General features: G+C 38.6%; 1 protein-coding gene across 1 annotated transcript in view; it reads right to left on the minus strand.

Moving 5' to 3' along the window:
* Positions 1–15,582, minus strand: part of PARP12 (poly(ADP-ribose) polymerase family member 12) — a 41,225-nt gene that overhangs the window by 16,860 nt on the left and 8,783 nt on the right. The window contains exon 5 of the mRNA XM_053609039.1: positions 3,856–3,979. Coding sequence (XP_053465014.1) covers positions 3,856–3,979 — 124 coding nt within the window. The remainder of the gene's footprint in view (positions 1–3,855; positions 3,980–15,582) is intronic.

Here is a 15,582-nt window from a genome sequence, read left to right on the forward strand (position 1 = left end):
CTGAGTAAGGTAGGAAGTTAAAGCTCAAAAGAGATAATTCCTGTGTAAAACCAGGCCCCTGAAAGACTACACACCCTTAGGAAAGAGGGATGAGGAGTGGGGAAAGGACTTGCCTTGCAAAGGCAGTTAGAAAGAAAATTTACCTGTGGAAAAAATTCCACTGAGAACTCATAAACCACTCAAGTCTCACAAAAATTTTAAGTTAAATCACATTTTCTTAGAGAAAATTAACTTCTTCCCAAGGTAGCAATCCCCTGAGAACAAACACAGATCCTCTCTGGAGGAATTCACCTTTGACTTAGGCCTCAAAAGAATTTCCACAGATAACATTTCATCGAGCATGAGCTCAAAATCAAATATATATATAAAAAAAAAATACGTAAACAAAGACATCATGAGCAAAAGTCAGTAAAAACAAATTGAATTTGACCAAAGGCTGCAAGCATATATTTTTTAATTAAATTGAGTATCAAAAAGTATTTGTAAGGATCAAGATCTATAAAAATGAACCAAGTAAATTTGAAGAAAAAATAGAACTTTTAGAAGTAAATAATTTATAATAATTAAAATTTAAAAATCACAAGTGGGACACACTACATTTCAGTAAAGTCTTAACTAGTGAACTGGGAGACCGAGGGGAAGAATTCTCCTGAATACAGCAGAAAGAGATAATGAAAGAGAAGTTAGGAGACATAAAAGATAAAGTGAGAAGATTCTGTCTGATCAGAATTCCAGAGAATACTTAAAGAAATCATAGCCAAGAACAAATTATAAGTAAAATAAAAACAAATCTACGCATACATCTTAATGAAACTGCACAACACCAAAGAATGGCAAGAATATTAAAAGGGACCAGAGAGAAACAGAAACCTACTACACTGGGTTAAATTATGTCCCCCAGAAAATATGTTAAAGTCCCAACCCTGATATCTGTGAATGTGATCATATTTAGAAATAGGGCAGTGGTTTTCAACTCGTGGGTTATGACCCCTTTGGAGGTCAAACGACCCTTTCCCCTTTCACAGGGGTCACCTAAGACCATCGGAAAACACATACTTCCGATGGTCTTAAGAACCGAGACACGGCTCCTCATGTGTGGGGGTCACCACAACATGAGGAAGTGTATTAAAGGGTCGCAGCATTAGGAAGGTTGAGAACCACTAAAATAAGGTCTTTGCAGATGTAATCAAGTTAACATGAGGGCATACTGGATTAGGGTAGGTCCTAATCTTTGGTATCTTTTAAGAAGAGGGAAATTTGGACACAGACACAGAGACACATGGGAGAAAATATCATGTGTCAATGGAGGCAGAGATTGGAGCAACGCATCAACAAACCAAGAACGGCAAGGACTGCTGACAACCACCAGAGCCAGGAAGAGATGAGAAAAGATCCGTCTCTAGAGCCCTCAGACAGACATAGCCCTGATGACACGTTAATTTTGGAATGCTATCCTCTATCTAGCTTTGTGATACAATAAATTTGTTTTTAAGCCATCATTTTCTTGATAATTTGTTATGGCAGCCCCCCAAAACTGATACCTCCACATCTATACTGACAGCTAACTTCTAAACAGAAGCAATGGAATCTAAACAACAATGGAATAATATTAGAAGAGTTGAGAGAAAATACTCAATAAAACTATCCTTTAAGAATGAGGAAATATCCTTTCAGACAAAAAACACATTTGCCACTAGACTTTCACTAAAGCAACTTCTAGTAAGTGCACCTAAAGGAAAATAACTCACAAAGAGAAGTGTGAGCAAAGGAATGGTGAGCAAATACAAAATGGTAATTGTGTAAGCTTAAACAAATATTGTAAATATCAACTGCGTAAGACAATGCTAATTTCTGGGATTAAAAAAATAATTCAGCAACATAATACAGCACATTGTAAGTGGCTGGCACTGTTCTGAGTGTTTTATGTATATTTACTCATATAATTCCAAAATAACCCTATGATGTAGAATTATAGCATATAGTAAAACCGAGAGTGAGGTTAAGTAATCTGTCCAAATTTATACAAGTATCATGGTGAACCTGGTGCTAAACCATTCATAAATGACCTGCTTCTGGGTCAGGATTTCATACATAGAAGAGCAGCTCCCTCACTGTGATCTACTGAAAGTCAGCCCTTGACATAGGGGTTTATTTTTTGAAAAAGAAAACAAAGATTAAAAAAAGAGCAAAAATTTAAAAACAAAAGAAAACAAGTTTGTACAAGTAGTAAAATAAGTTGGAATGAAGCTAGCCAGAATTCAGGAGTTCAAGGTTCTCTTATTGTTTGAGAGAATGATAAAAACTTAAGTTATTAAGTTAAAGTTTGTTAAAATAAAGTACCTGTTTAGATTTCTGGACAGACTATTAAGAAATAGAAATTTAGTATATACTTCCAAACTAGATTGGGGGGGAAAAATACAAATGAGGAGAAAAAATTTAAGAGATCAAGAAAAGAAACGAAACACAGACAAAGCAGGTCACATAGTAAAAGATAAACAGTGGCAATAAATTCAAATCCATATGTTTATAGGCCACATGTACTTCCTCTATAGGGAAATGTCTGTTTTTTTAGTTTGCCCGTTTTGTAGGTGGGGGATTTGAGTGAAAGATGGCAGGCACTACAATACATACCACAGGGTTCCACTGATACAAGGTTCAAGAACTAGCAAGACTAATCTATGGTGACAGAAAAGCAGCAGTGACTTTTGGGGGTGGAGACTGACTACAAGGGAACATGAGGAGACTTTCTGGCAATGACACAAATGATCTGTATCTCAACCAAAATGCTAGCTACCCAAGTATATGTATTTATCAAAACTTACTCAACTGTGTACTTATTATGTGGGTACTTCAGTGTGTGTAAATTTTGCCTCAAATGGAAAGAAAGATTAAGGATATTAAGGAAGTCATTTAATCCTAAAGGAAATCATTTGTCTCACATACTTTACCAATAGCAATTTGCACATAATAAGTGCAAATTTATTTTATACACTCAAAAATTAGGCTCAAATTCTCTTCCTGGCATATTTCAGCAGGTTCAATCCAAGATATGGATGAATATTTGAAAACAAGGTTACCTGGAGCTTCTCTATTGACTAAGCGAATTGACTAAGTGAAAACACTAGAACACACTCACAAAAATAATTGTTAAAAGTTAAACGATAAACAGCAGTTCAGCTGTATGACTTTACAGATCAAAGCAAAATTTCACAAATGATCTCTTGCTCTTTTATAATGATGTATATGCTCAATCCCAGCAGCAACTGACTGGGAACTTACTTGCCTTGGTACCATCTTCTTTCCCCATAGCTCCTGCTTGAAAAGAAAGGGAGGTGGGAAATTTAGCCTCCAAACCGCCAGTGTAAACACTAATTTCCAGTTTCCAGTCCAGAGCTTCCACCTTTAGCTTCCACCTTTAGACCCAGCTCCTCTGGGGGGGTGTGTGTGCACGTGCACCCACACAAAGATCATCAAAACTGAAACACTGATGCTTATTTTATTTATTTATTTTTTTGAGACAGAGTCTCACTGTGTCGCCTTCAGTAGAGTTCTGTAGCGTCACAGCTCACAGCAACCTCAAAGTCTTGGGCTTAAGCGATTCTCTTGCCTCAGCCTCCTAAGTAGCTGGGACTATAGGCGCCTGCCACACGTCCAGCTATTTTTTGGTTGCAGTTGTCATTGTTGTTTGGCAGGCCCCAGGCCAGGTTTGAACCCGCCATCCCCAATATATATGGCCGGCGCCCTAGCCGCTGAGCTACAAGTGCCGAGCCATGAAACACTCATGTTTAAACACAACTTCCTACACTGCACACAAAAGCCCAGGTAGAAATCAGAGATGAGTGGCACATTTCCTACCTGTCTTGTCTGGGATTACTATATGCCTCTTCAATAAGCTCCATTTTGTCCAAATCCTTCCATTTGCCTCCATCCAAGAATTGCCATCGATACGGCAAATGGAAATGAATTCTATTGCACTTATCTAAATGAAAAACATAGGAGTAAGACAGATTTGCAATATACAGCATGCCTTAGCCCCTTGGTTGTTACTGGGTGTGGGGCTGCCCACTGACTTGGGAACATTCTGGAAATTTATGGGAGTCTGTTTTTTCAGTGTAGTCATATCTGAGCATTTATATTTTGAAATACTATGGTCTGAATGTCCTTTCTGAAACTCATGTTAAAACTTAATCCCCAATGTGACAATAGTGAAAGGCAAGGCCTTTAAAAGGTGACTGGGTCATGAGGATTAAGCTATTCAATGGATCAACTGATTAACGGGTTATCATGGTAGCTTTCCAAAAGGAAGAGAGACCAGAACTAGCACAGAGTCCCCACCAGCAAGAAGGCTCTCATTAGATGTGGCCCTTAAACTCTGGACTTCTCAGCCTCTATAACTGCAAGAAATAAATTCCTTTTCTTTACAAATTATCCAGTTTCACGTATTCTCGTGTAAGCAACAGAAAACCGAGAAAACTTCCTTTTGTCTCATTTAATAAGATGTAACATTGATTTTTAAAAATATATGTTAGTGGGTTATAGTATCTATGAATTTCATTTCATGACAGTAAAGAAACTGATCATGATAAGGTCAAATGTGCCATCCCTGCAGTGGACAGTCTGACTGTTCAGTACAGCTCTACACGTGGCAGGTAGATGGTCAGAGGTCACATTTTAAATGGCGCTAGATTCATTTCTACCAGAAATGCATCCCGACTCCAACACATCCAACCAAAGGTGCAGCAGTGTGATTCCAACCTCCTTGGATCTCTGCTGGCTGCCAAACTACTCACCCATCCTTGACACATCATCTCCTTGCGTGTCTTCATACACACTGGTCTGCCCGTTACCCACACAATGACCCAGAGGCTGGTTCCCTACAGTTCCCCATGTTCCTCCCAGGCCCTCACTTTTCTTATCACTCCAAGAACTTTGCCTGCCTCATGCTGGCCACCACCAGCATGCTGGCCACCACCCGAATGCCACACACATCCTCTCCCTACTTTTCTATAGCCTATGTAAGTTCTGCTATGTCCACACAGAGGAACATTGGGAGAGGGTAGAAAGAAAGGAGACAAAAAGAACGGAAGCTCTTTGCACTCTGAGGTGGAGCTGCCTCCGAGATACATGCTATTATGTAGAAAGATACAGAACGAGGTGCAGAATGCCTCAAATTAATATAGAAAACAAAAATACAGACTATGGACACACTGAACACACAGAAATTCACATATTATTTCTTACGGAGAGTAACTGTGTGGTGGAAAACAAAGTTATGAGAAAAAACCTTCTGTCGTTTTAGAATGTTTTGAATTTTGAACCACAAGTATATTCCAAAAAATTAAATACCTAGTTAAGTGGGGAAAAGGTACAAAATCATGCTGCATATGCCTATGGAAAAAAGAAACTGAATGACTACATGCACTTACACATGGATAGTCTTCACAGGAGGATATTCAAGGAATAGAGGATCATGGCTATTTCGTGGAGGGGAGCTGGGTGCTGAGGAAAACAGGTATGAAGTAGACATTTCCTATGGTCCATTCTACATTTTCCATTCATATTTCAAAATAATAATGAAGCCTGGCTAATTTGACACTTGAAAAAAATTAAAATGTTCTAAAATCTTATGCATTCTTTCAGATGCATTTCCATGCCACTTCTCTCCTAGACTCCACAAAAGGGCACCAGGGTTGGGATAGTGTCAGGAAGGAGAGTGGGGAGGCCCCCTGGGCTTGCCAAAGACCAGGCCCGGGGCTCAGCAGACAGGGCAGAAGAAAGCACCATGCCAAGAAGGCTCAGAGAACAAGATGGTGGTTCCCAAGTGAGGAAATATCCTCTAAGTTTCAACAAGGCTGGACATAGCCATTTGAGGACTTAGAATCTCCTGACTTGTCAATTTTGAACATGAAAACTCACCAGGCCAAAGAACCTTTCAGACTCTTGACCAGATGTGTGTACAACAGATAATAAGGGCTAGGCCAGGATAGAGAAGACCACAGCTATGGTCAAAAGTCCTGATCAGTGAGACCCTGTTCCCTCCCTGAAGGGAAATGACCAGGGATGAGAACAGAAAGGCCACCCCAGGACATCCCAGTATTGAGATGCTGCATCTACAAACTGTAGGTACAGGTGAATCCTGGATGGCCAGAAGAAAAGCTCTCCCAGAAAGAAGGAACTTCCTGGGGAAGGTGTATCCCCTCCACAGCCCTCAAGACTGATCTTCCTCAGGCAGGATATAGGGGCCAGGAGAAGGCACCAAGGTCAAACAGCAGGCCCGGGCTTTGTTTTTTAGCAGAGACCACATCACTCACAGCTGGAAGGTACCCAGGAAAGGAGGCACCGTGCAGGCCACTGAAGCCACAAGACATGGCAGGACTGGAGTCCCAGCAGAGAAGAGACATGAGGCCCACTCCCCATTTCTCATCTTCTTTGACCCTCCTGCCCCCTTTCTCAATGTCATTTTCCTCCTTCTGATGTTCCCCAACTCACTGTGGCATTTAGGGGTCTAGGCTTTCTAGAAGATGAGTCAAAGGAAAAAAATCAATTTTGCAGGCAAAGCACCACATCCACCTCCCCTTTCTCCCTACATTCCTTGAAATGACAGACCAGGGAGAAGAGTAAATTCAAAAGCACTAGAAAACAATAAAAAGCACTATCAAAAGACCAGAATTATTCAAGAATTCCTAAAACTACAAAGCAAAACTACAAAGATATAAAAAGAAGAGAAAAAAATTAGGCAAAATACACAGAAGATATCACAGAAGTAGAAAAGATCTGGGGGGTATCACAGATTCAGACTCAGATGAAACAGGAACAAGAAAGATACAAAGGATACAAAGCCCACCCACACATGAACAGACTAACATCAAGCATCAAAATTGCAACAACGATAAAAAAGCTTCCAACAATAAAAAAAGTCCTGGACCAGACGGTTTCACACCAGAATTCTACCAAACTTTCATAGAAGAGCTCATAACTATATTGCAAAGCCCATTCCAAAACATTGAGAAGAAACCCTCCCCAACTCCTTCCATGGAGCAAGTATCACCCTGATGCTTAACAAAAAAAGAAAACTACAAACCAATATCATTAATGAATATTGATGCAAAAATATTCAATAAAATCCTAGCAAATGCATTCAGCTACACATCAAAAAAATAATATATCACAACCAGCTTAGCTTCATCCCAGGGATGTAATGCTGGTTCAACATATGCAAATCCATAAACATTATTCACCACATAAACAGAAGCAAAAACGAAGAGAATATGATTCTCTCAATAGATGCAAAAAAAAAAAAAAAAAAAAAACATTTAGCAATATATAGTGGCCTTTTCCAGAAAGAACAATTAAGAAAACAGGCATAGTTTGGACACTTTAAAAACTAATAGAAAGCACTTATGACAAACCCACAGCCAACATCACATTGAATGGAGAGAAACTGAAAAACACTTCCACTGAGAACAGCAACCAGACAAGGAGGCCTACTATCACCACTACTATTTGACGTAGTGCTAGAAGTCTTAGCGAATGCAATCAGGAAAGAGGTATAACTTTTTTGCTGATGATATGATCTTTTTGCTCCTTGCTGATGATATGATCTTATACTTAGAAAATCCAGGGCGGCGCCTGTGGCTCAGTCAGTAGGGTGCTGGCCCCATATACCGAGGGTGGCGGGTTCAAACCCGGCCCTGGCTGAACTGCAACCAAAAAATAGCTGGGCGTTGTGGCGGGCACCTGTAGTCCCAGCTACTCGGGAGGCTGAGGCAAGAGAATCGCTTAAGCCCAGGAGTTGGAGGTTGCTGTGAGCTGTGTGATGCCACGGCACTCTACCGAGGGCCATAAAGTGAGACTCTGTCGCTACAAAAAAAAAAAAAGAAAATCCAAAGGACTCAGCCAGGAACTCCTGGAAGTGATCAAGAAATACACTGATGTCTCAAGATATAAAATCAATGTTCACTAATCAGTGCCCTTCATATATGCCAATACCAGTCCAAGCTGAGAATCAAATCAAAGACAATATCCTTTACACTAGCTTCAATATACTTAACAAAGGATGTGAAGGATCTCAACAGAGAGAACTATGAAACCCTGAGAAAACAAATAGCAGAAGACATTGACAAAAGGAAGAAGATATCATGCTCGGGGCTGGGAAGAATCAACATTATTAGAATGTCTGTATCACTGAACACAAAATACAGATTCAATGCAATTCCCATTAAAATACCAGTGTCATACTTTGAAGAACATAAAAATAAGTTCTTGATTTCATATGGAACCAGGAAAAAAACCCAAATAGCTAATGCAATTCTACGAAATAAAAAATCTGGAGCATCATTACTACCAGACATCAGATTATACCACAAGTTGACTATGATCAAAACAGCAAGTACTGGCATAAAAATAGAGACATAGATCTATGGAAGAGAATTGAGAACCTAGAGATGAAACCAGCCTCATATCACCATATGATCTTTGTAAAACCAAACAAAAGCATACATTGGGGAAAAGAATCCCTAATTAATAAATGGTACTGACAGAACTGATTAGCTACATATAAAAGAATAAAACTGGATCCACACCTCTCACCACTTAAACAAAATATAACTTATGCTGGATAAAAGATTTAAATCGAAGACATGGAATAAAAACTCTAGAAAAAAGTGTGGGACAAACTCTTTACAATATCAGCCTTGGACAAGAATTTATGAAGATGAGACCACTGTCAATTTCAGCAACAACAAAAATAAACAAATGGTACCAGATCAAGTTAAACAGCTTCTGCGTAGCTACGACAAAAATCAACAAATCAAATAGACAACCTTCAGAATACAAGAAGATCCTCACATGTTATAAATCTGACAAAGGGCTAACAGCCAGAATCTACAAAGAACTCAAGCACATCAATGACAAAAGAGCAAACAACTTCATTTAATCATTGGGCAAGAGACACGAACAGAATATTTTCCCAAGAAGACAGCTGAATGGCCAAAAAACACATGAAGAAATGCTCATCATCCCTATCATCAGAGAAAAGCAAATCAAAACCACTTTGAAACATCACCTAACTCCAGTGAAAACAGCCCACATCAAAAGGTCCCAAAGCTTCAGATGCCAATGTGGGTGAGGAGCGAGTGGAACACTTAACGCACTATTGGTATGTTGTTGGACAGCCCTTTTGAAAAAAAGTACGAAGAATCCTCAAAGAGCTAAAAATAAACCTTTCATTTGATCCCACAATCCCATTACTAGGTATCTACCTAGAAAAAACATTACTATGTTATTATAAAGACATATGCACTCAAATGTTTACAGCAGCACAATTCACAATCACAAAGTTGTGGAAACAAACCAAGTGCCCATCAACACATGAATGGATTAATAAACTGTGGTATATCATATCATGGAATACTATTCACCATAAAAAATGGAGACTTTGCATCTTCTGCATTTACCTAGATGGATTTGGAGAACATTGTCCTACGTAAAGTTATCTCAAGAATGGAAAAGGAAGCATCACATGTACTGAATACTATGTTAAAATCAGTAGATCAACAACTACAGGCCTACACTAGAGAAACACAGTTAAATTCAAAAAGGGTAGAGGGGTAAAGGGAGGGGGTTCAGCAAGTTCCCATCTAACAGATACAACGTAGGGGTACATGGTATGCTTCCTGGGTGAAGGACTCAACTCAAACTTTACCTTACAAACGCAATAAACATAACCTAATCGTATGTACGCTCATATTAAACCATAATTTAAAAAAAATTTTTTTTCCAGAAAAACAAAGACTAACTGCAAGAAGAACAATGGGACCCACTGGCACAGGCACCCACTTGCTCTGACTTGCTTGCACCAAGCAACCTTGCTACCCACTTCCCACAGAGAGGAAAGCAGGTAAGATAGAAGCCAAAGTCCCCACCCTAGCCTGAGGCTACACACCAGAAGCCTGCCCCACAGGCAGGACATACTGCCTCTTGGCATTATCATTAGAACACGGGCTTGGCCTCAGAACCAGCCCTCCAGAATCAACCAATAGGCACATGGGAGTCTCAAGCACGAGTGTAACTGACAACCAAGAATCACCCAACAGGCAAGGAAAATTTTAATCCAAAGAGAGGCAATAGACTCATACAGATGCCTAAGGAAAGAATAATCAGAGTCAAGAGAACAGTCATTAACAACCATACCTAACTAGACCTACACTTAAAGGCTAAACCTATAAAACTTATAGTAAAAAAACACAGAAGAAAATATTTTGCAGGCAAACATTTTTTAGGCTACAAAAAACACAAACCATAAAAGAAAAAATATTAAAGTGAACATCAATATTAAAACATCTATCCTTCAAAGGGCACCATAAAGAACATGAAAGAGACTGAGAGAATGTATTTTTAATACAAATAATATACAAGACTCTTATAACTCAACGACAGATGAAATAACCCAATAAAAATGGGCAGTACAGTCACAAAAGACCAATATTGTATAATCTCATCTATATTACATATACAAGCAAAGACAAAGAGATAGAACCTAAATCTGTAGTTGCCAGGAGTTGGTGGGGGAGGGAAGAATGGGGAATGACTACTAACAGATATGGCGTTACTTTGGGGTTGGTGAAAATGTTCTCATGTTTACTATGATCATGGCTGCACAACTCTGTGCTTAAACATACATATGAGGAGACTTCCAAAAGTTTGTGGGAAAATGAAATTAAAAAATAAAAATAAAAAAAGGAAAATTTTATTTCTCAACATAATCTCCATCAAGTCCAAGACACTTCTGTAAGTAATAACAGCCATTTAGTCCATTCCTAAATAACTGATGACCCTGGCTCGGCGCCTGTGGCTCAAGTGGCTAGGGCACTAGCCACATACACCTGAGCTGGCGGGTTCAAATCTAGCCCAGGACAGCCAAACAACAATGACGGCTGCAATAAAAAAAAAAAAAAAAAAAAAAATAGCTGGGTGTTGTGGCAGGCGCCTGTAGTCCCAGCTACTCAGGAGGCTGAGGCAAGAGAATTGCTTGAGCCCAGGAGTTGGAGGTTGCTGTGAGCTGTGATGCCACAGCACTCTACCCAGGGCAACAGCTTGAGGCTCTGTCTCAAAAAAAACAAATAAATAAAATAACTGATGACCCTGAGAATTCAACCATGTGTCAATGCAGTCTTTTTTACTTTATTAAGTAAATAAGTGTCCTTTAAATATTTTTAAAGAAAATAAAAGGACTTATTTAAAGAAAAATAAGTGTCCTTTAAATATTTTTTTAAGATTAAAAAACAACGGCTCGGTGTCTTTAGCTCAGTGGTTAGGGCACCAGCACATACACGAGGCTGGCAGGTTTGAACTCGGCTCAGACCTGCTAAACAACAATGACAACTACAACAAAAAAATAGCTGGGCATTGTGGTGGGCACCTGTAGTTCCAGCAACTTGGGAGGCTGAGACAAGAGAATCACTTAAGCCCAAAAGTTTGAGGTGTTGTTAGCTATGATGCCATAGCACTCTACCAAGGGTGACACAGTGACACTGTCTCAAAAAAAAAAAAAAAAAAAAGAAAAGAAAAAGATTAGGAAACAAAAAGAAGTCAAAAGGGGCCAAATCAGGATTGCATGGTAGATGTCTAATGATTTCCCATAGAAACTCTCATACAATTGCCCTGTTTGATGAAAAGAATGGGCAGAAGTACTGTCATGGTAAGGACTGTCTGGTGAAGCTTTCCTGGGCTTTTTTCTGCTAAAGCTTTGTCTAACTTCCTCAAAACACTTTAGCTCTCCAGACAAAAAGCAAAATGCCTTAAGCATCCCCCAAAACTGTTGCCACAACTTTTGCTCTTAACTGGTTCACTTTTGGTTTGATTGGACCACTCCCACCTCTTGGTAGCCAATGCTTCGATTGTGCTTTGTCTTCAGGATCATACTGGTAAAGTCAAGTTTTATTTTCTATTATAATTCTTCAAAGAAATGCTTCACAATCTTGATTAAAATTGTGTTTAAAATTTTCATTGAAAGCTTGAGCTGACTCTTGTCTATAGCTGATCTGGGTGCAATGGTTTTGGCACCCATCCAGTGGTACCCATCAAGTAGAAAGTTAATTTTTTAGGCAGAATTGGGTAAGCTAAACAACTGAGATGTCTATGACATGGTTATTTGTGCTATTAACCTTCAATTAGTGCATAAATAAGATTAATTTTTTCCTCAAAAATTGAAGTGGATGGTCTGCCACTCTGGGCTTCATCTTCAACATCATCTTACCCCTTCGTAAAACAAGTTCCCCATTTGTAAACTGCTGACTTCTTTGGGGTACTGTCCCTGTAAACCTATTATATAGCATCAATGATTTCACCATTCTTCCACATAAATTTGATGTTTGTTCTTGCTTCAATATTAGCAGAATTCACTTTGCTCTGATAGGAGCTCTTTTCAAACTGATATATTATCCTTCTTAGTGCCTCAGACTAGCTCCTATTCAAACATGTTATAACCAGTTAGCAGGAGGTTATTTTGGTACAAAAGAAAATTGAACTCCATGCATAGTATTTTCAAAATATGCATTTTCCATGAACTTTCTGAAGTCCCTCTCGTGGCTGTTATATAAAAAATAGGCAAAAAATATAAACAGATACTTCACAGAAAATATATAAATGTCTAGTAAAAACATGAAAATAAATGTTAAGATCATTTATCATCAGGCAAATGCAAATTAAACCACAATGAGACATCACTACTCACTTATTATAATGGTTAAAATTTGAAAGATAATACCAAGTGTTAAAAAGGATATACAGCAATTAGAACTGTCATATACTGCTGGTAGGAATATAAAACACTATATCCATTGTGGAACACAATTTGGCAGTTTCTTATAAACTCCAGCATACATCAGATGACCTATTAACTCCACACCTGGGTCTTTACCCAAGAGAAATAAAAACATATATTCATGTGAAAACTTATATATGAACATTTACGGAAGTTTTATGTTATAAAAGCCCAAAACTAGAAACAACCCAAATGTTCATCATCATATGAATGGGTAAACAAATTGCAGTGAACTCATGCAATAGAATACTACTCAGCAATAAAAAGGAACAAACAATTGATATGCTAGTCGATATGATATGAGTTGATATGAATCTCAAAAACATGCTGAGAGAAGCCAAGCACAGGAGAATACATACTGCATGATTCCATTTACGGAAAATTCTAGAAAAGACAAACCTAATCTGTAGTGACAAAAAGTAGGTCAGGGATTTCCTAGCATTGATAAAACACAAGATAAGCATTTCTAAAACTGATTGAAGCTATCTATGACAAACCCACAGCCAATATTTTACTGAATGGAGTAAAACTGAAAGCTTTTCCTCTTAGAACTGGAACCAGACAAGGTTGTCCTCTGTCACGTTTACTATTCAACATAGTGCTGGAAGTTCTAGCCAATACAATTAGACAAGAGAAGGAAATAAAGGGCATCCAAATGGGAGCAGAGGAGGTCAAACTCTCCCTCTTTGCTGACGACATGATCTTATACTTAGAGAACCCCAAAGACTCAACCACAAGACTCGTAGAAGTCATCAAAAAATACAGTAATGTTTCAGGATATAAAATCAATGTCCACAAGTCAGTAGCCTTTGTGTACACCAATAACAGTCAAGATGAGAAGCTAATTAAGGACACAACTCCCTTCACCATAGTCTCAAAGAAAATGAAATACCTAGGAATATACCTAAGGAAGGAGGTGAAGGACCTCTATAAAGAAAACTGTGAAATCCTCAGAAAGGAAATAGAGAGGATATTAACAAATGGAAGAACATACCATGCTCGTGGATGGGAAGAATCAACATTGTTAAAATGTCTATACTTCCCAAAGCAGTCTACCTATTCAATGCCATTCCTATCAAAATACCAACATCGTACTTTCAAGATTTGGAAAAAATGATTCTGCGTTTTGTATGGAACCGGAAAAAACCCCGTATAGCTAAGGCAGTTCTCTGTAACAAAAATAAAGCTGGGGGCATCAGCATACCAGATTTTAGTCTGTACTACAAAGCCATAGTGCTCAAGACAGCATGGTACTGGCACAAAAACAGAGACATAGACACTTGGAATCGAATTGAACACCAAGAAATGAAACTAACATTTTACAACCACCTAATCTTTGATAAACCAAACAAGAACATACCTTGGGGGAAAGACTCCCTATTCAATAAATGGTGTTGGGAGAACTGGATGTCTACATGTAAAAGACTGAAACTGGACCCACACCTTTCCCCACTCACAAAAATTGATTCAAGATGGATAAAGGACTTAAACTTAAGGCATGAAACAATAAAAATCCTCAAAGAAAGCATAGGAAAAACACTGGAAGATATCAGCCTGGGGAAAGACTTCATGAAGAAGACTGCCATGGCAATTGCAACAACAACAAAAATAAACAAATGGGACTTCATTAAACTGAAAAGCTTCTGTACAGCTAAGGAGACAATAACCAAAGCAAAGAGACAACCTACACAATGGGAAAGGATATTTGCATATTTTCAATCAGACAAAAGCTTGATAACTAGGATCTATAGAGAACTCAAATTAATCCACATGAAAAAAGCCAACAATCCCTTATATCAATGGGCAAGAGACATGAATAGAACCTTCTCTAAAGACGACAGAGGAATGGCTAACAAACACATGAAAAAATGTTCATCATCTCTATATATTAGAGAAATGCAAATCAAAACAACCCTGAGATATCATCTAACCCCAGTGAGAATGGCCCACATCACAAAATCTCAAAACTGCAGATGCTGGCGTGGATGTGGAGACAAGGGAACACTTTTACACTGCTGGTGGGACTGCAAACTAGTACAACCTTTCTGGAAGGAAGTATGGAGAAACCTCAAACCACTCAAGCTAGACCTCCCATTTGATCCTGCAATCCCATTACTGGGCATCTACCCAGAAGGAAAGAAATCCTTTTATCATAAGGACACTTGTACTAGACTGTTTATTGCAGCTCAATTTATAATCGCCAAAATGTGAAAACAGCCTAAATGCCCACCAACCCAGGAATGGATTAACAAGCTGTGGTATATGTATACCATGGAATACTATTCAGTCATTAAAAAAAATGGAGACTTTACATCCTTCGTATTAACCTGGATGGAAGTGGAAGACATTATTCTTAGTAAAGCATCACAAGAATGGAGAAGCATGAATCCTATGTACTCAATTTTGATATGAGGACAATTAATGACAATTATGGTTATGGGGGGGAAGCAGAAAGAGGGACGGAGGGAGGGGGGTGGGGCCTTGGTGTGTGTCACACTTTATGGGGTCAAGACATGATTGCAAGAGGGACTTTACCTAACAATTGCAATCAGTGTAACCTGGCTTATTGTACCCTCAATGAATCCCCAACAATAAAAAAAAAAAAAAAAAAAAAAAAAAACACAAGATAAGGGTTAACTGTAAAGGAGGATAAGGGAACTTTTTTGGAGGGAGGAACTATATTGTATCTTGATTATAGTGATGGTGACATGAGCATACACACTTATCAAAACTTAGAACTATACATTTTATTTTACTTA

Source organism: Nycticebus coucang, chromosome 11, assembly GCF_027406575.1.
Source record: "Nycticebus coucang isolate mNycCou1 chromosome 11, mNycCou1.pri, whole genome shotgun sequence".
NCBI lineage: Eukaryota > Metazoa > Chordata > Mammalia > Primates > Lorisidae > Nycticebus > Nycticebus coucang.